At 53.1% G+C, this 20,952-nt stretch overlaps 1 protein-coding gene and 1 long non-coding RNA gene across 4 annotated transcripts in view; one reads left to right on the top strand and one right to left on the bottom strand.

Moving 5' to 3' along the window:
* Positions 1-19,037, bottom strand: part of rims3 (regulating synaptic membrane exocytosis 3) — a 30,311-nt gene extending 11,274 nt beyond the window's left edge. Inside the window, exons 1-2 of one of the 3 annotated variants that reach the window (XM_088602453.1) lie at positions 18,809-19,037; positions 8,995-9,299 (exon numbers count right to left, since the gene is read on the bottom strand). In XM_088602453.1, the coding sequence (XP_088458579.1) occupies positions 8,995-9,253 (259 nt within the window). In that variant the 5' untranslated portion in view covers positions 9,254-9,299; positions 18,809-19,037. Of the gene's footprint in view, positions 1-8,994; positions 9,300-9,940; positions 11,791-18,802 lie in introns of those variants that run through there. The other 2 variants (XM_088602455.1, XM_088602454.1) reach the window with 2 other exon arrangements.
* LOC148649574 (uncharacterized) lies at positions 269-4,327 on the top strand. The gene is made up of 2 exons (XR_015925868.1): positions 269-2,536; positions 3,006-4,327. It is a non-coding gene; the product is annotated as an uncharacterized LOC148649574 (long non-coding RNA).
* Positions 19,038-20,952: the final 1,915 nt, after the last annotated feature.

Genomic DNA, 20,952 nt, shown 5'->3' with positions numbered 1-20,952 from the left:
ATTTCAGCAGGCCTTACAGAGCCTGATGTCCATACTGCAATGTACAGTAATAATGTTGCTAATCTTCACTAACTCATCTCATTGTGATCAGTCTGAGCCTAACAAGTACAGAGGGAGATGAGCACAGCGCTCTGTGCAGAGACAGGGGACCCCATGATGAGCACAGCGCTCTGTGCAGAGACAGGGGTCCCCATGATGAGCACAGCGCTCTGTGCAGAGGCAGGGGTCCCCATTATGAGCACAGCGCTCTGTTCAGAGACCGGGTCCCCATGATGAGCACAGCGCTCTGTTCAGAGACAGGGGTCCCCATGTTGAGCACAGCGCTCTGTGCCTCTGGGGCTTCTGCAGTGGAGCTGATCCCGACTTCCTCCTCAGTGTGCTGTTGGGCTGTGTTCCCTTCCCCTGTTTCCATGGCAATTTCGCCTGCAATGCAGCAAGGCCCCTCCAGACGGTCTCAGATCCCCTCGCCTCTGTCTCTGTGGCAACACCCCTCCTTCAGCCTGGGCACAGCTCCTCCGCGCACCCCGAGAGGAAGGCAGCACTGGGTCCCTCCCACTGCTCCGGGTGCGCTGTAGCACCTGGGCGAACCCTGGCAGCCCTGTACACCCCCGTGCGGTGGAGTGAACCCCGCTCTGTGACTGGGGGAGCTCGCCGACTAGGCCTTCGGCAGCCGGACAGGCACGGCGCTGGGCTGGCATCACACACACACACACGCACGCACGCAGTCACACACGCACACACACACAAACACACTCTGAGACCAGTGACCTCATCCTCCCAGACCTTCTGTTACTGGCTTTTCAGACATACAGTACCCTGTGCTCTTCAGTTTTTATTTTATTTTCAGTCCTAACTGAATTTCTTATTTTTGATATTTTGTTTTGCATCAGAAACTGGAACGGATTCAGGTTACCATAGTGGTGGGTAATGGCGAGAGATGGCACACACCTCAAAGTATCTGTAATAATATCACCTGTGTGCCCACTGTGACCGGCGCTGCCCTCCACACGTTACTCTCACACACCTGAAGAAGACCCAACAGCCCAAAACTCATCTCTCCCTCCTACTCTGCAGCATGGAATTAACCTTTACTTGTTCCTAAAAATAGCACCAGTCTAGATATGAACAACACAGCCCCTCACAGAAACAAACACTCTCCCGGTCTGAGTCTGTGAAGCAGACTTTCAATCCACTCAGCCCTAACGAAAGCTGTCCTTCTCCACATGCAGGTCGGAGCAATGCCTTCTCTTGCGGTCGCCTCTGCCTTAGCAATGGAAGTGGCTCCCGCAGAGATGCACTGAGCGAAGGCGGGGGGGCAGGTTTCCACACAGTGAATAATTGAAACAGCTTTCAGTGAAGGAGAAGAATCCCTCTACCGATTATCATGAACTGTTATTTTTAGTTTTGTCTTCTATGTCTGCGCTGCAGCTCACAAGCTAGCTCCAGAATGAGTTAGGTAAGCACTCCTTCGAGTTCATCACCCTTCCTCGTGAGGAGGAAGAGAGGGGCGAGAGCGTCCGGCCATCACGCGAGAGCAGGTTTGCTCCACCGGCCAGTCTGTCACAGCTCACATCCCAGCAGCACGTCCACACTCCCCCTGTCCCACCTGTGGGTACTGTCTTCTACAGCCTGAACTCCACACAGCGCCGCCCTGCAGGCCAAGAGGAGGCGCAGTCCAGGACCAGCAGATTCGTGGGACGCCCACGGTCAGTCTGTCTGTCTTCGCCTGATTGTAAAGCCTGCGAGCTGGGAGTGTGGCAGAAATGGCACACCACTAACTCCCTCGTGGGTGTGAGCACACTGCAGGTTTCCCTGGCCGGACACTACAAGGGGCAAAGGGGAGCATTCTTGTGTCTCTGGCCAGGGCTGCTTATGTTCCTGCAGGATTCCTCTTATAGCGAGAGGGATCGGACAAGCAGAGACTGCTGTCCAGTTCTTGGTGTGCCGCCCAGCCAGAGTGGACAGCTGGAAGTTCTGGAGCTATCGAAGGTCCCGATCCGATACCCAGGAGAGTTCACTGTGGCTCACTGGGGACAGGCACGCAGGGAGATGGACGGCACGGGTATAAAAATCGAATAAGTTCGTAAGCAGGGCTTTAAGAACAATCGATAAAGAGACAGAACCAACTGTCTCTTCCTCAGCCAAGATTGCAGTCTGGGAGCAGCGCTTCATCTAGGAGGCTGATGGAGGCAGGGAGAGGAAACAGGGTCTGTTTTTTACGTAGTTTCTATTTTTGCCGTATCATTTTGCAAATGATCCATCTCCGGGTGTAAATGTTTCATGATGATGTGAAGTTCATTAATTCCATTTTCATCTGTTTGTTTGAAACGCTGCTGCAGCCCCTGCCTGCTGATTGGCTGAGGCCGGGACTGCAGTGTTCTCACAGACCTAGCAACAGTAACCGAGAGGAGAGATGCGTATGGCTTCGGACTGGGCTGCCCCTTCCCAATCAGGAGGACGGCTCCCTGCGCGTTCGTTCGCAGAGGGGAGAGGGGAAGGGAGCCGGAATCCGAGAATCCATCAGCAGCGCTGGATGGTAAGGATTTCAAAAGCCCTCAGCCCCCTGTTTCACGACGCAGAGCAAAGCCCGGCTTTGATCTCGTGAGATAGACATCTTGCCGGCCGTTTAAAAAAAAAAGCAATTGAGACATTAAAAACAAGCCTCTTGATCCCGCAGGGAATTAATTTCTCTAGAAAGGCCTGCACTCCCTTTTGAAATTATTTTATTTTAAAAAACGTAAAAATAAAAAGGAATCGTGAGTTACGACGCCTCACCGCCAAGAGCCAGAATCCTCCCTTCTCAATGAGCCCGATCTGCCAAGGGAAACAAACAGCTACAAACTGTGCATATCGGTTATAGCCTGGCAGAGATCCCGTCAGCACGAACTGATCACAAACACCCAGACAGCTGTGTTTTAAAGCACTTTGCACTGGTGAGATATGTACAGTACAGTAGATAGTTTACTAAGGCTAAATTCGTGATTTGCATTTTTTTCATTGCACAGCTCTCCTGGTTATTTGCCATGCTGATGCTCAGAGAAAATGACAGGAGTCTTCAGAGGAGCCCGTTCTGGGGGTTTTAAAAATGAGCTGCGATTAAGCCATTTTTGTGTCTCTCCACCTGCCACTAGAGAAATCGGGCACTGCAGGGATCCCCCCTGTCTGACAGGTCCCTCGCACGCTGTGTTTCTGCAGTTGTGTGGTGGCGTTAGATTTCCAGACATCGCAGAGCACCGGACACAGGAGCTGCTGGGGAAGAATAGCCCCCCCTCTCCCTCTCCGCCCCCTGTCTGAGTGTCTCTCTGTCTGTCTCTTCCTCCGTCCGCACAGCGTTCCCAGTGCTTGCTTTCTCTGTGGGTGCCGGTGCTGCAGGTCTGCTGGGGAGACAGGAGCTGGAGTGGCAGCAGGCAGCTCCCTGGCACCGTGATGCCCATACAGGGCCTGGTACAGCCGCCGCAGCGGCTCCCAGCAGCCTGGCCGTGCCTCCCGTGCAGGAGAGGGATAATAGGGTCCTCTCGGCCGGGGGGAGACAGGGGGGCTTATCGAACGTATCTACACGAAGAGCCCCCCACAGGGAACGGTGTCACACGACTGCCTGCACCCCCAAGTGAGAGACCCCTCTCGCTGTTCAAGGTTGCACAAGGAATTATTTACCTCCCACCTCCCACTCGATACTGCTCCTGCAAACGTTTGTTGTGGCGAACTGAGAATGTTAGAAATGGCATGAACGCAATCGTGCAGCCCATCTAACATTAGTTGTTTGGCAATTAATAGCTGAGATATCTCTGGATTTCATCCAGCTGCTTCCTGAAAGAAAGCGATGTATCAGCTTTAAGAACATGGCCTAGCAGCCAGTCCACAGCCCAACAACAGAAATCAGTGCCTCCTTATTGCCGGTTCATGTTCTCCTGCTCATTCTGCTCAGCTTCTCCTTCTTCTGTCTTTCTTGGGGATTTCGAATGCTTCAGTCAAGGTCTTCTCATGACCATTCCTCTTCAAGACTAAGAAGTTTTAGTTTTGCACGTTGTTTTATGTTTTTACCACAAATTTCCTTTGCTATATTTTTACAATGCTGTGTAATTTTACCATGCCTCAATTTTGCTTTACTGTGCCTTTACCATGATTTCACTATGCTCATTGACATTTTACTCTGCTTCAGGATGTCACATTTATAAAGTCATAAATACTACCTATAATACCTATAATAAAAAGGTAACAGGGATTGCAAATGTCATTTATAATGCAATATATTAATACGTATTCATGGAGTGAAATAAATGTAATAATGGCAGACCTCTGAATGTTAGTAATAAAACTCTGATCCTGACCTGAGTCTGCATTGCCCTGTACCCATAGCCCTGAGCCTAGAGTACGTCATAATAAAATGTCTTATAAACTTGTTAATAACATATTAACAGATTGTTTAGAAACAGTATTAACAGAGACCCAAACCCTCACTGTTTTCTCCTTCTTTCTATAAATACCAGCTTGCCATTCATTGTGTTTTAATTCATCTGCTAATAATCAACATGCATATCAATGTGCATCTCATAAAAAATGTACATTATCGTTAATAGCAAAACACATGCTCAGGACTGTTCAGGATCGGAAAATAAAAAATGCCCAGCTTATTGAAATTTGTGGCTCACGCTGTCTCTCTAACTACTAACTGAAATGTTGAAAGTGGCGTTTGAATAGGATTTATGTGCTGAAGAGCATTACAATGGTTTTGTTCCTGAAAAGAAAAAGAGTTTCTATTTCAGTCTGCCGCTTTGCAAAGGCTCTATAAATAGTGCTTGAATCAGGAAGCCGCTCTGATTTTTGTTTTGTCAGAGTAACACAACTTGTAATTTTCTGCTGCTTAAATATCACTCCTGTACTTTCAAGGGCCCAGCTCTCAATAAAGCTCCCCGATTAGCAAATAACTTCATTTCATAGAGCTGAGCCCAGACCAGGAAGGGGATAATGTAGCACATCATGTCAGAGCTGCTAACTGGCATTGTGTCCTTTAACCACAGTGATGTTTCAGTCCAGGCATCTGTTTGTTATCTGTGTTGTGCACCTTACTCCTTAAATACACAGCCCCTGTGCTCCTTACTCCTTAAATACACAGCCCCTGTGCACCTTACTCCTTAAATACACAGCCCCTGTGCACCTTACTCCTTAAACAAACAGCCCCTGTGCTCTTTACTCCTTAAATACACAGCCCCTGTGCTCCTTACTCCTTAAATACACAGCCCCTGTGCACCTTACTCCTTAAACAAACAGCCCCTGTGCTCCTTACTCCTTAAACAAACAGCCCCTGTGCTCCTTACTCCTTAAATACACAGCCCCTGTGCACCTTACTCCTTAAACAAACTGCCCCTGTGCTCTTTACTCCTTAAACAAACAGCTCCTGTGCTCCTTACTCCTTAAACAAACAGCCCCTGTGCTCCTTACTCCTTAAATACACAGCCCCTGTGCTCCTTACTCCTTAAACAAACAGCCCCTGTGCTCATTACTCCTTAAACACACAGCTCCTGTGCTCCTTACTCCTTAAACAAACAGCCCCTGTGCTCCTTACTCCTTAAACAAACAGCCCCTGTGCTCATTACTCCTTTAACACTGCTCCTGTGCTCCTTACTCCTTAAACACACAACCCCTGTGCTCATAACTCCTTAAACACACAGCTCCTGTGCTCCTTACTCCTTAAACACACAGCTCCTGTGCTCCTTAGTCCTTAAACACACAGCTCCTGTGCTCCTTACTCCTTAGACAAACAGCCCCTGTGGTTCTCAAATACACTCCCTGGCTCAAGAACCCCTCTCTGGGCCTCCATTATGTGCTCTTTATAGCCACAGAAACATGTTATTTCAGTTGTCTTCAGGCCAGTCCTGAAACCAGCTCACACAAGCATGAAACAGGCTAGACAGGCAGAATGAGCCCCCCTCGTTAGTAACTCTCTTTGTGTTCCTCACAGGGCCAGTGTCTGGGACACTGAGGGCATTCTACAGGTTATAATGGGGTAGCCAAGCAAGTGTTTCAAAGAACATTTTCTTTGAATATCAGAACAGGCAATTCCTCGATTTGTGCCATCAACAAACACTGAGGACGCACTTTTCCAGTCATGATAGGAGCTTAATAGTCAAACACATTTGTAACATTTTTATGTCCACAAAATAAATCTACGACTTGTGCATCTCTTCTCATTGTATTGGTGCTTCACTGCCCAGCAGATGAGGGATGTTCTCAGCTGGAGTTCTACAGTCCTGCCAGCAGGGGGCAGGGCTGCTGTCCTTGGTGCTGAAAGGTGTCTCTGCGGTGTTCTCTCATTACTAATCCTTCACGAGCTAATCAAATTTTCACTGTAAATATTTACTAACAACGAATCGCATTCAGTGTGCATTGCAGAAAATACAGCTAGTACAATCCAAAATGTCTTGGCTGCTGTAAAAAATGATAAATTGCTCTGCACAACAGCAAGTAAATGCGTCTTTTTAGAGGCTTGCTCATCTGTCTAATGTGTTTTTTGTTCTCACACTTGCAACCCCATTCTTAAACCACGCAAGACTACAGAATGATACAAGGTTTAGAAACTGTGCTGAATGAGGGTGTTTGTGAAAGAGATTCATCCTGTTGTGGCTATGGAATCCTAAAACCCATAGGTTGGCCATGACCTCCAGCCTCTGTTAACAGCAAACGAATCCAGTTCAAGCAGACTCGGATGGACTGAACGCTTTGCCACCAAAGTGAAGGAGCTGCTGGAATCGGACTCGTTTCTGTGAGGAAGTCGCATGACACCGTCAGCTGGGTACTGCTGAGGGCCTCTCAAGCCCTCTAATCGCATCAGAGTCACCTTGCATTGCTTTCCAGGAACTGTGAGAGCCGCAGAATCACTTGATGAAGTCATCCCTACGAGAGGGCCAAACACACGAGGACACACAGAGAAGCACACTGCAGAAAAACACAGGCTTCTGGATTAATTCAGAGGGAGCAAATTAAAAGCTCGACATAAAATACAAGACCTAAAACACGTTTCTCTTGTATTTCAATAATTGCCCTTTTACAGCAGAGTAATTGAGACATGGATAAATGTCTGTAATTCAATTGACAGATCGGAGAGGTCTGAGGATTCCTGACTGGTCCAGTCACTCACCCAATTAGCCACCTGGCACAGACAGCAACACTGTTAACCACAGGGGGCAACGAGGTAGGAGTCACTGTGTGACACGCTGGTGCTAATCTGACAGCCGATAATGTCTGTCGCTGACGTCAGACTGTGAAGGTGAAAATATTTGTACCTTTTTGCCAACAATGAAAGAAGATAAGATAGACAGAATCTGACTGATTGTAGTCAAGACCAGGGCCTCATAATCACTGTGCAAACCTGTCCAAATGGAGGCCCAGAGCGCTTGAATCCTGCGTGTGATGGAAGCCACTGACAGGCCGGCCGTGCTGAGGATCCAGCTCGTCTTCAGAGCCTGCGCCATCCCCTCCACCAGCTTCACACAGCCCTCGGCTGTTGGAACAGAAGCCTGCTAACCTGCTAAGCTGGCAGGCCTCTGCAAGCTGTTCTCCTCAGGGCTGAAGTCAGCTTCTAAATTGAGGGACCGTGTTCTTCCTGCAGCTTTGTTAATGTACAGCACGCACTTCAAACAACAACAACAGCGCAGTGCAATTCAGCGGTCATTTTAGAGATCTTTTACAGCCCCTTCCACTAAATTCTGAGAAGCAGGGAGGAGCAGAGGCTTTAGGCTAAAGGGAGGAAAAGACTGTTCCCTGTGTTGGATGGAGCTGAGAGTGTGATGCCTCTGGGGGACAGGGCGACGCGGTGTCTGTAGGTACAACACACCTCCGCAGGTGGAAGGATGATCTGCGAGAGCCCCCGCAGCTTCAGGGAGGCTGTGCCCCAGCCTGCAGGCGCTGCCAGGAAACAGGGTCCTGGGACAGAGCCAGAGAGCGGAGTGAGCTCACATGGATCCCGGGCTTTGATCATCTCAAGGGCCTGTCGAGCAGGAGAGGGGCTCTGAAAAGGTCACATTGTTTAGAGAGGAGCCGATATGGAGATGACTTCACTGGGCGGGCTGAGCTGTGTCAGCTGTGTTTATCGTATTTACCCAGGCCTGGGGCTGGGCTGCTCTGCACATGGCATGGAGGCTCCTCTTGCTAACACTTTCTGCCACCTATGTTCATGTTCAGGAGTTTGTGTGACATGAGACTTCAGGCCAGGAAGCCCCGTCTTACTCATGAACGATCACCAAGGCATTTTGCACCGGAGATATTGATACAGTTTTAATTTCTTAAAAGCAGCAGACTGGTGGTGCTGCGCTGCAGCCCTTGCTCAGCCTGACATGAAGGAATCGCTGTTTTTAATTCTTGTTTCAAAACCCCAAAGCTGTAGTAAGCTTGAAATAAGACGATAATATTTCTGGATCCTACTGTGGAGTCGTGCTCAAGACCTTGTCCCTCGCGTGACCTGTACTGTGCTGCATTCTAGAGTCTTCACAATCTCTACTGTGTCTCGTTCTAGAGTCTGCGTGACCCTTCACAGATCTCTGTGCACCGTGTACTTGAGGTCTTGACTGTGTCCCCCTCACATGTCGCGCTGTGCATGAGCAATGTTGCAGATGAGATGCTGGCTGCAGTTTTAACAGCCTGCAGTGTCTCGCTAGTGGAGTCAAGGTGTCAAGAGAGCTGGCCAGAAACACGAACATGAGAAAGGGTATTCAGCCCCGCTTGGTAGGTAGCTGGACCAGGGCAGGAGGCACATGACTCAGGCTCAACTCCTGGGATCCCAGATAGATGAGTTAACCGGTCTGATTGCAAGTCAGACACTTCTCCCCCACAGCTGGGAGTCTGCCAAAGCAACGACTTTAAAGGAAAACCCAGAGAAAAGCAGACTCAGGAACGCTTTGCTCAAGCTATGCACCCACTCTTGCGCGACTGGGGCTCCTGTGGCCTGAGCGAGGCGCTCATGCGGGAGGAGAGGCCTGTGCTGGCAGCGGAGGGACGCACCTGGCTGGTTGAGCTGCAGTGTGCTCTTGCTCCACTGGGAGAGGCCCACGATGGCCACCATCTTGGCGCCCAGGCTGGAGCGCCTCTTCTTATTGGTGGAGAGGCCGGCGGCGTCGGGCGGCCCGCTGTGGCTCTTCTCGATGTTGTACATCTCCCCGCTGATGCTGGAGCTGCGCACCACGTTCCTCGCCGCCGCCGCCGCCGCCGCCGCCGCCGCCGCCGCGCTCACTGCGCCACTCGCCACCTCGCTGCTTAACATCCTCCGCCAACGGCAAGGGGGGGCGCGGGGGGGGGGTGGCTGGAGGCTGGAGGGGGAGGAGAGAGAGAGACGTCACGGGACAGAAACACCGCTGCCGGACCGCGCCGCAGAAGCACAGCGATTTCTGTGGGCCCAGGGAGAGTACGCCCTCCCAGCAGCCTCTGCGCCTGACCTACTGAGACCGTCTTCACGGTGTGGGGGCGCAGCGCGCAGGGAGAGGGGCGCGCCTGGGCTCTGGGGCCGTGGAGGACAGAGCCGCTGGGCCAGCACTGCCAGAGCCCGGCCGTCTCCCGCCTGGCAGCAGCAGAGCGACTGTGCTGCTGCTGAGCCTGTCAGGTCTCCGGCGCTGCGAGCTCAGACGAGGCTCCGGCGCTGGCGAGACGCGCTGGCGGCTCTCGAAGGCTTTGAAGTAAAACAGGCACCGTCTCTGTGCCGTTGCGGCAGACAGCTGTGTTTCATAATAAAAGGGGCTTTTGAGCACATAGATTTATTTTTACAAAAGAGCTGGCAGTTCTGTCAGATGGGCTTCTGACAGTCAGGCCTGAATTTATTTTTATTGATTGTATTTTTGCATGTTCAGATTTTAAATGTTGACATTTCTGCACGTTAAGGGCTCAATCATTATCTTGTTCTGCACAAACGCCCATTTACAGGTGATTTACTTGGTTTCTGGCATAAAATACTTACAGTGCCGATGACGATAACCTGAAAAAACGTCAGAACCATGCACCGCTCCAGATCCCGATCCAGAGAAAATCTGACCCGGAACACACACTGCCTCTGCAGCCAGGCTGATCAGCTCCCTGCCCTGTCTGTGGCTCAGCGCCATGGGAAATACTCATCGGGAAAGCAGTGTGAAGCAAGAAGAGGGTCAGGGAGAGACGAGAGAGAAGATGTGATGCTTCTATTGGGGAAGAAATGAAGCTCATAACGCATGTCCGGGACGAATGACAACAGCCAGGTTCAATCTGCCTCAGCGTTCAGGAATTGGGAATCAATCCGGACCTCGTTTTCTCACCTAGCTCACTATAAATACTATACGTAAGACCGCCTTCTCTCGCTCTCTAACATCCCTCCGCCAGCCCATCTCCACCTCTGCAGCTGCCCCCACACTGCCAGTGAGCCTTTCGATACGCGGCCTGCCGGCTGCTGCTGTTCCTAGAGAGCTGCATCATGAACCCGACTGCTGCTCATTCGGGACCCATGAAGACACATCTCCTCTGGGAGGAAGGGCTAACCATGACGCCAAACACTGAACGATCCTGTTTTCTTGAAGTCTCACGAGGCACCAGACATCGGGCTGCACGCCGAGAGCACAGCGAGGACGCCGCGGACACCCCCATGAACTGAGCAGGTGCCCTGCATACTTTTGAAAGCAGAAAAGGCGGAGTTAAGCCACACACCTCTCCCTCTCGCACTGCACTGGGGGTCATACACTCGGAGCACAATGGCAGCACACAGTTCAATGGTGCTGTGTTATCTAATTATACCATAGAAATCTCCTGCAGGACTCTGGGATGTGGCCATCCTTATGGAGTTGTACACGCATCCTACAGAACTTCCTGGTAGGGTTCTCCAGAACTCCTTTCATTAGAAAAATAAAGGATTTCCCTTCCTTACTGCATGATGAACAGAAGAATCCAGAGGGCAGGGCTACTCAGCCCTCAAGAATTTTGTAATAGTCAGCCACTTCATTATTTAATTGCTAATTACCAGGATCGAAGTAACAATTAAGTAGCTGTCTGCACTGAAGTAGTGCGCCGGACTGGACTTTAATATCTCCAGACACAAGGATGTTGTAAAAATAGACCCCAGAAGGCAAAAATGATTAATCATTCCAATAGAAAGATTAAACTGCTCCCGATACCGATTACTCTGACTTTGTAATAAAAAGACAGTTCCAGTCACATTCCCAGGAAGAGAGAGGAAGACACCTGGGTTCTGTTGGTGTGCTCGCAGTCACTCAAATCCAGCCGGCCAGAATTTCGAATTCCTAATGTTCTGAAAGGGTACTTGAGTGTCAGGGATCTAATTTGGTTAATTTTCTTGTCAATGAGTCTGTAATGAATGCAGTGTGATCTGTCATTGTTCCTGCCTGACTGTCAGTATTTGTGGCTTATTAACAATGACATGATTCAGCTGACTGTCTCTCATCAGATCTGCATGGCAAGACCTGGTGCCTAAACGTATCATTAAGACACACAAAGACTCGTCTCAGCAATTTCATTGTATCCATTAATACACAGAACTAAATATCCAGACCTACATCACCCAAATATTACAGGAAGCCAGCAACATGCTTTATTTATCTTAGAACCCTGATTTTTCCCAGTGTTTCCAACAGCATGAAACTAAACTATTTGCTTAGGAGACACCCCTATCTGGGGTGATTTGCAAAATGATACAGTGATACACAAACTGCAAAAAGGCGTGGCCTGAGAAAAGGGACTTGACGAGGCTGACGTGACTGGGGTGGGGGCGTGGCCTGAAAGAAGGGGCGTGGTGATGTTGTCGCGACAGGGTTGGGGGGCGTGGCCTGTGATAAGGGGCGTGGTGATGTTGTCACAACTGGGGTGTGGGCGTGGCCTGAGAGAAGGGGCGTGGCAAGGCTGTTGCAGGGAAGTGAAGGGAAGAACATGTGAGCATCGGCTCTATAGAGTTCTGCTAAAGCCATGGGGGGAGATGAGAGGCCCCAAAGTGATGCAGGGGGGCCAGCAGGAGACCCAGCCCAGAGCCCAGAGGGACACACCCTCAGCCTCCCAGGGCCGCCGGTGAGGGGGATCAGCGTGGCAGGAGGGAAGCAGGTGTCTGCGGCGCTGGAGACCCAGGACAGGAAGTGCTGACAGAAGGACAGTGCGATTCAGTGTCCAGCGCCACACAGAGGACGAGGAGCACTGAGACAGGCAAGAGGGAAGCAGATTGAGGTGAGTGAATGGGCGAAGGGCACGGTCGCACTGCAGTAGTGCTGCTTCTGTGTGTGTGCATCTTTGTCAGGCCCTGCGCGACACTCAAGAGACAGGCCCCTGAATCAGACACACCGGGCTGGAGCCGCTGGCGCGCAGGGCCTGTCTGCAGCCCCCGTGTGAGCGTGACGATTGTGTAACGCAGGGGGACAGTCTTCAGAGCAGCTCCCGCTGAAGTAGAAGCCAGACCGCATGCCTCTCCCACTTATCTAACGTGCATTAAATAAATGTAAACAGCCACAGGTCACCGGGTACGCACTGGAGAACGAACTGCTAGCGTGATATACAGTGCGTCCTGGGCGCTGAGCAAAAAAACAGAGTGGGAGAATTCCTGAGACAAAACAGCTGTCAAGTTTCATGCAAACATCCATAAAAAGAAGACAACAGGGATGTCACAGTAATAGCAATAGCACTGTGTGAATTTAAAATGTTCACACTCCCCTGACACACCCGCACACTGACACATTGACACACTGACACACTGACACACCTACACCCTGACACACCTACACCCCGCACACTGACACATTGACACACCGCACACTGACACACCTACACACTGACACACCTACACCCTGACACACCTACACCCCGCACACTGACACACCTGCACACTGACACACCTGCACCCTGACACACCTACACCCTGACACACCTACACCCCGCACACTGACACACCTACACCCTGACACACCTACACCCCGCACACTGACACACCTACACCCTGACACACCTACACCCCGCACACTGACACACCTACACCCTGACACACCTACACCCCGCACACTGACACACCTACACCCCACACACTGACACACCTACACCCTGACACACCTACACCCCGCACACTGACACACCTGCACACTGACACACCTACACCCCGCACACTGACACACCTACACCCTGACACACCTACACCCTGCACACTGACACACCTACACACTGACACACCTACACCCTGCACACTGACACACCTACACCCTGACACACCTACACCCTGACACACCTACACCCCGCACACTGACACACCTGCACACTGACACACCTGCACCCTGACACACCTACACCCTGACACACCTACACCCCGCAGACTGACACACCTACACCCTGACACACCTACACCCCGCACACTGACACACCTACACCCTGACACACCTACACCCCGCACACTGACACACCTACACCCTGACACACCTACACCCCGCACACTGACACACCTACACCCCGCACACTGACACACCTACACCCTGACACACCTACACCCCGCACACTGACACACCTACACCCTGACACACCTACACCCCGCACACTGACACACCTACACCCTGACACACCTACACCCCGCACACTGACACACCTACACCCCACACACTGACACACCTACACCCTGACACACCTACACCCCGCACACTGACACACCTACACCCTGACACACCTACACCCCGCACACTGACACACCTACACCCTGACACACCTACACCCTGCACACTGACACACCTACACACTGACACACCTACACCCTGACACACCTACACCCCGCACACTGACACACCTGCACACTGACACACCTACACCCCGCACACTGACACACCTGCACACTGACACACCTACACCCCGCACACTGACACACCTACACCCTGACACACCTACACCCTGACACACCTACACCCTGCACACTGACACACCTACACCCTGACACACCTACACCCTGCACACTGACACACCTACACCCTGACACACCTACACCCTGCACACTGACACACCTACACCCTGACACACCTACACCCCACACACTGACACACCTACACCCTGACACACCTACACCCCGCACACTGACACACCTACACCCCACACACTGACACACCTACACCCTGACACACTGACACACCTACACCCTGACACACCTACACCCTGCACACTGACACACCTACACCCTGACACACCTACACCCTGCACCCTGACACACCTACACCCTGACACACCTACACCCCGCACACTGACACACCTACACCCTGACACACCTACACCCCACACACTGACACACCTACACCCTGACACACCTACACCCTGACACACCTACACCCTGCACACTGACACACCTACACCCTGACACACCTACACCCCGCACACTGACACACCTACACCCTGACACACCTACACCCTGACACACCTACACCCCGCACACTGACACACCTGCACACTGACACACCTACACCCCGCACACTGACACACCTACACCCTGACACACCTGCACCCTGACACACCTACACCCTGACACACCTACACCCCGCACACTGACACACCTACAACCCGCACCCTGACACACCTACACCCCACACACTGATACACCTGCACACTGACACACCTACACCCTGACACACCTACACCCCGCACACTGACACACCTGCACACTGACACACCTACACCCTGACACACCTACACCCTGACACACCTACACCCCGCACACTGACACACCTACACCCTGACACACCTACACCCCGCACACTGACACACCTACACACTGACACACCTACACACTGACACACCTACACCCCGCACACTGACACACCTGCACACTGACACACCTACACCCCGCACACTGACACACCTACACCCTGACACACCTGCACCCTGACACACCTACACCCCGCACACTGACACACCTACACCCCGCACACTGACACACCTACACCCTGACACACCTACACCCCGCACACTGACACACCTACACCCTGACACACCTACACCCCGCACACTGACACACCTACACACTGACACACCTGCACACTGACACACCTACACCCCGCACACTGACACACCTGCACACTGACACACCTGCACCCTGACACACCTACACCCCGCACACTGACACACCTACACACTGACACACCTTCACCCAACACAAGACACACTGACACACCTGCACACTGACACACCTTCACCCCACACAAGACACACTGACACACCTACACCCTGACACACCTACACCCCGCACACTGACACACCTACACCCTGACACACCTACACCCCGCACACTGACACACCTACACCCTGACACACCTACACCCCGCACACTGACACACCTGCACACTGACACACCTTCACCCCACACAAGACACACTGACACACCTGCACACTGACACATCAACACACCTTCACACTGACAGACACGGACACACCTACACCCTGAAAGACACACGGACACACTGATGCACTGACAGACCGACATCATATCATTAATATGGTGGGTCAGACAAGGAGAGGTGCAGATCTGGAGCGCATCCCTGGTACAGATATGAAGCATGAGCCCGAGATATAGAAGAGCAAGCCCACCCGGGTGAAGATCTGGGAAACGGAGGAGTGGAAAACTGAAATCTGTGAAAGTATTCAACAAAGAAACCAGTCTATCCGGGAGCTCTGGTGGAAGGCATGCTTCTACGTTGAGGACAATCGGGCTTCAGGAGTCTTTCTAGAATGACAGGCCTGGAGACCTGCTCTTTCTGTCGTGCTGCTGTGATTCATACAGTCCCCCTGCACCCTGTCTCTGCTCAGGGCTGAGGACGCTCTCCTGCCCTCACGCTGGATTCGCTGACTTCGACCCCCTCCTGCTCCAACAACACACTGACTCAGCTCCACTCCAACCAGTTCAGAACACAGAGCACCAAATATGGGACTTTCACGCAAAATATTCTCTCTTGACTCTACAAAGCAAATTCTGAAGCGCTTGTCTTTGATTGTGACAGAACTCTCCCAGCCCTTACAATGCAGTATCTCTGGAGTTCATCAGGACAGGGCTGTTGGATGTGGCCTTCAACCAATTCTTTCAAGGCCTGGGAATAAAAATCAAATCAAAGCCGGTACTGGGTGAAGGGAGAGGTCAGGATCTCAGGGCGATGTCTGCAGGAACTGAGCAAGAATGAAAGCTGAATGAGGTGGAAATCTAACAGAAACAGAGATAATGAGCTCTGAAATCAGGCATGGAGTAAGGGAGAGGTGTGTGTGTGTGTGTGTGTTAGTGTAGGGGAGAGGTGTGTGTGTGTGTGTTAGTGTAGGGGAGGGGTGTGTGTGTGTTAGTGTAGGGGAGGGGTGTGTGTGTGTTAGTGTAGGGGAGAGGGGTGTGTGTATTAGTGTAGGGGAGAGGAGAGGGGTGTGTGTAAGTGTAGGGGAGAGGGGTGTGTGTGTGTTAGTGTAGGGGAGGGGTGTGTGTGTGTTAGTGTAGGGGAGAGGAGTGTGTGTTAGTGTAGGGGAGAGGGGTGTGTGTTAGTGTAGGGGAGAGGAGTGTGTGTTAGTGTAGGGGAGAGGGGTGTGTGTGTGTGTTAGTGTAGGGGAGGGGTGTGTGTATTAGTGTAGGGGAGAGGGGTGTGTGTTAGTGTAGAGGAGAGGTTTGTGTGTTAGTGTAGGGGAGGGGTGTGTGTTAGTGTAGAGGAGAGGTTTGTGTGTTAGTGTAGGGGAGGGGTGTGTGTTAGTGTAGGAGAGAGGGTTGTGTGTGTGTTAGTGTAGGGGAGGGGTTTGTGTGTTAGTTAAGAGGAGAGGTGTGTGTGTGTGTTAGTGTAGAGGAGAGGTGTGTGTGTGTTAGTGTAGGGGAGGGGTGTGTGTGTGTTAGTGTAGGGGAGAGGGGTGTGTGTGTTAGTGTAGAGGAGAGGTGTGTGTGTGTGTTAGTGTACGGGAAGGGTGTGTGTGTGTTAGTGTAGAGGAGAGAGGTGTGTGTGTGTTAGGGTAGGGGAGGGGGGTGTGTGTGTTAGTGTAGGGGAGAGGGGTGTGTGTGTGTTAGTGTAGGGGAGGGGTGTGTGTGTGTGTGTTAGTGTAGGGGAGGGGTGTGTGTGTTAGTGTAGGGGAGAGGGGTGTGTGTTAGTGTAGGGGAGGGGTGTGTGTGTGTGTTAGTGTAGGGGAGAGGGGTGTGTGTGTGTTAGGGTAGGGGAGGGGTGTGTGTGTGTGTTAGTGTAGGGGAGGTGTGTGTGTGTGTTAGGGTAGGGGAGGGGTGTGTGTGTTAGTGTAGGGGAGGGGTGTGTGTGTGTTAGTGTAGGGGAGGGGTGTGTGTGTGTTAGTGTAGGGGAGGGGTGTGTGTGTGTTAGGGTAGGGGGGGGTGTGTGTGTTAGGGTAGGGTAGGGGAGGGGTGTGTGTTAGTGTAGAGGAGAGGTGTGTGTGTTAGTGTAGGGGAGGGGTGTGTGTGTGTTAGTGTAGAGGAGAGGTGTGTGTGTGTTAGTGTAGAGGAGAGGTGTGTGTGTGTGTTAGTGTACGGGAAGGGTGTGTGTGTGTTAGTGTAGAGGAGAGAGGTGTGTGTGTGTTAGTGTAGGGGAGGGGTGTGTGTGTGTTAGGGTAGGGGAGGGGTGTGTGTGTGTGTTAGTGTAGGGGAGGGGTGTGTGTGTGTTAGTGTAGGGGAGGGGTGTGTGTGTGTGTGTTAGTGTAGGGGAGGGGTGTGTGTGTGTTAGTGTAGGGGAGGGGTGTGTGTGTGTTAGGGTAGGGGAGGGGTGTGTGTGTGTGTTAGTGTAGGGGAGGGGTGTGTGTGTTAGTGTAGGGGAGGGGTGTGTGTGTGTGTTAGTGTAGGGGAGGGGTGTGTGTGTGTTAGTGTAGGGGAGGGGTGTGTGTGTGTTAGGGTAGGGGAGGGGTGTGTGTGTGTTAGGGTCTGCAGACAGACCTCTCTCTCCTCTCTCCCCTCTCTGAGGAAGACAGTGTAACTGCTTCTCAGTCTCCTCATCACACTGGGCAGCAGACAAAGGAGGAAACGGACTTCAAAATGAACTGTAGGACAATTTCAAACCAAACTGGGCAGAATTGTAAAGGAATCTCCTGAGCCCTTAGAGCACAGCGCCAGAGAGAGCAGAGTCACACGCCCGGGGTGGGGTGGACTGCCGTCCTTTTCAAAGGACCAGTACAGTTCAGCACAGAACCATTTCTTCTGAGCTGATCTGCTCTGTGGAATAAAGACATGAGGCTTTCTTGACTCACTGAAACGCTGGTCAGAGGAAAGCAGACACCTGATTGCAAAACAGTCGTATTGTCGTATTTTATAACCGGGGGAGGTTGTGGTATTTATTTGCAAGAGCGTTAATTTTATTTATTTGCTTGCGCGCTCATCTTTGCTGTGGTGTAATGAATGCATCGGGAGGTACGCATTCCCAGTACAGCCATTTCCCCGCCCGCAGGAGTGAATTTCTGGGAGCAACAGTTGCTCCGCCATTAGACAGCAGGTTGAATTAACGACCCGATCGTGCAGCTCAGCCCCCAGCGCTCGCGCGGGCACCGGGGCTCCCGAGATCCCGGCACGCGGGGAGGGGAGACGGAGCGAGACGGAGCCGGCAATACCAATGAGGAGCTCGAGCCAGACCCGGCACCCGGGACCCCGAGAGGGATCTCGCGTTCGAAACAGCCCCAGGGGGCACAGCGCCCCGCTACGCGCAGCCCGTCCGGAGAGCCCCGGTTTACACTGCAGGCGTCGAGACTTTCACCAGTGAAAGAAGCAGTGCGGACCCTTGTCTTTTTAAGACGCTCTTTAATCTTTACAAAATCCAGTCCTAGCATCTCCACCGGTAGCATCACCATCCCCGTTTCTCTTACTGGTAGAAACCCGGTGCCCGTGAGCCCAGACACTTACCGAACCGCCGCGCTGGGCACGCAGTGAGGCGCAGGAGCGCTTAGGCTGGAGTGCGCCCGGACTGCTCCGCTGGAAATGCCATCGTCTTGCGTCCGTCTCTCCCCCGGCTCGGTCCTGCTCTGCTGCGTCTCCTCCGCCTGCCTCCACGCTGACAGTGTGTGACGGGGAGCGCGAGAGAGCGCCTCCACGAGCGGGCGGGACCGACCGACTGCTGAGGAGGAGGAGGAGGAGGAGGTAGGGCGCGCGCGGCCGGCGCGAGGCAGCGCCTTTCCCTGCTCACTCGTCTCCATGGTTACCTGCCTGACCCATATAACCCAGCGGAGCGCCGGTACCGGGTGGGACGGGCGCCGGCGTCTTCATGTGCAGTACCGCGCTAGCGGCCGGTCCGGCGGGGTCCGAGCCCTCTGGCCCCGGCTGTCCTGTCCCTCTCCCGCTCCCCGCCCTGTCGCCCCCACGATGGAAATGTCCCCCTGCTCCGCGCTGCGTGTCGGAACCCGTCTGCGTGTGTCTGAGCGCAGCGATGTGCTGCACCGGAGCCGAGACCGGGGTCGGGGCTCCTCCCGGCTGCACACCCGGGGCACAGCTGCGGGCGGTCCGAGCGCCAGAGCGGCCGGGTCTGTCCGTCCCCCTTCCGCCGCAGAAAGCCCTTTATCGGGGGAATCACATCACACATTCAGGCTGAAGGATCTCGTCCCAGTGGGTTAGCTGACGAGCTTTTTTTTTCATAAGGAGCGCATGTTGTGTGTATGTTGGTGCCACCGTCACCTGAGATGTGTGTGTCCCCGACCAGGGCAAGGTTTTCCAGGACCAGCGCCTGGGGGCTCTGGGAGAGAGAGCTCCTGAGCGCAGTGGTGTGCAGGACTGAACCCGCAGACACAGTCTCCTGACCGCTGGTGCTGCAGCTGCAGCAGAGACGCGCCCAGGCTCCGGAGAGTCCTGGAGTCTGCTGCTGTTCGGTGGTGTATCTCTGCCCCTGGAGGGCTGGCCTGTCTGTAGGTTCTCCCACCTCTTAATGACCTGTGTCAATAATGAATGACTCTCGGCCGAGGTGGACCAGTGTTCCTGCTGCTCCCATCTCATGGGCCTCTGGAGGTTTCAAGAGACCCAGGAGACACTCGGTACCCTCCAGAACCCCAGAAGACACATAGGGTACCCCAGGAACCCCGGGAGACACACCCCACCAAGAACCGCGAGAGATCCCCCCCCCTCCAGGAACCCCAGGAGACACTCGGTGCCCCAGGAACCCCAGGGATGGCTGCAGTGCTGGCATCTCTGCCAATCAGATACTCTGGTGCCTTCCAGTGTTCCTCTTTCACGGGGAAGATGAGGGCTTCGCCTCGTCAGCACACATTCCTGTGTAATAACTGCACAGAAATGTAATAGATGCAATTGTGACCCCAGGAACGCAGCAGTCCTGTACAACCAGGAAGACGGAGCCGTCTTTGTGACAAGATGCTAAAAGTGACTCAGAAGAGCCGCAGGTTCGCCCTCGTCTTGACCCCTGTAGCGATTTACAGGCTCCTCGCTGCTTTATGATCTATAAATAATCTCTTCAGCGCACAGCAGCTCCTGTAAAAATGTGCCAAAGCCCTGAATCTGAGGACCAGTGCAGACTCCAGAGAGTGCTCCGAGCGAGACGCCTGGGGCTCCCTCACCGTACCCCACAATCTTGATTGCAAGACAGACGTTGTTCTGTTTCAGTCTTCAGGGAGTCTCACTCTGTCCCCCAGCTGGAAGGAGGAGCTAGCTGAAGAACTGGGCTCTGTCACTAGAGCCTCCGGACCCTGTGGGTCCCCTGTCCGAGCCCCCCAGGGCCTGACAGAGGAGGGGCGCGCCTCTCTCGGATGCCGTCCACCACAGCCTAGGGACTCGGGGCCACGGTTGTCCAAAGACTGGGGTGGGGTCCCAGTACCCCGCGGTCCAGTGCGTTCACTGGCCATGGAGGTGGCAGAGGGTCCTGGGACTGCTGGGGTCTGCAGGGCAGGTGATGGGAGCGGACAGGAAGAGGAGGCTGGTCTGGGGTTCAGGGGGAAGGAGACGGAGACGCCCCGCTCCTTAGGAGAGACACGTGAGCCCAGAGTGTAAGAAACCAGCAGCGAGCGAGCGCTCCCTCCAGACTCACACGGCCCAAAGCTTGCACCCTC

Source organism: Lepisosteus platostomus, chromosome 13, assembly GCF_059453375.1.
Source record: "Lepisosteus platostomus isolate fLepPlt1 chromosome 13, fLepPlt1.hap1, whole genome shotgun sequence".
Lineage (NCBI taxonomy): Eukaryota > Metazoa > Chordata > Actinopteri > Semionotiformes > Lepisosteidae > Lepisosteus > Lepisosteus platostomus.
Note: the sequence above shows the minus strand (reverse complement) of the source record. Positions and strands in the feature narration are given on the sequence as shown.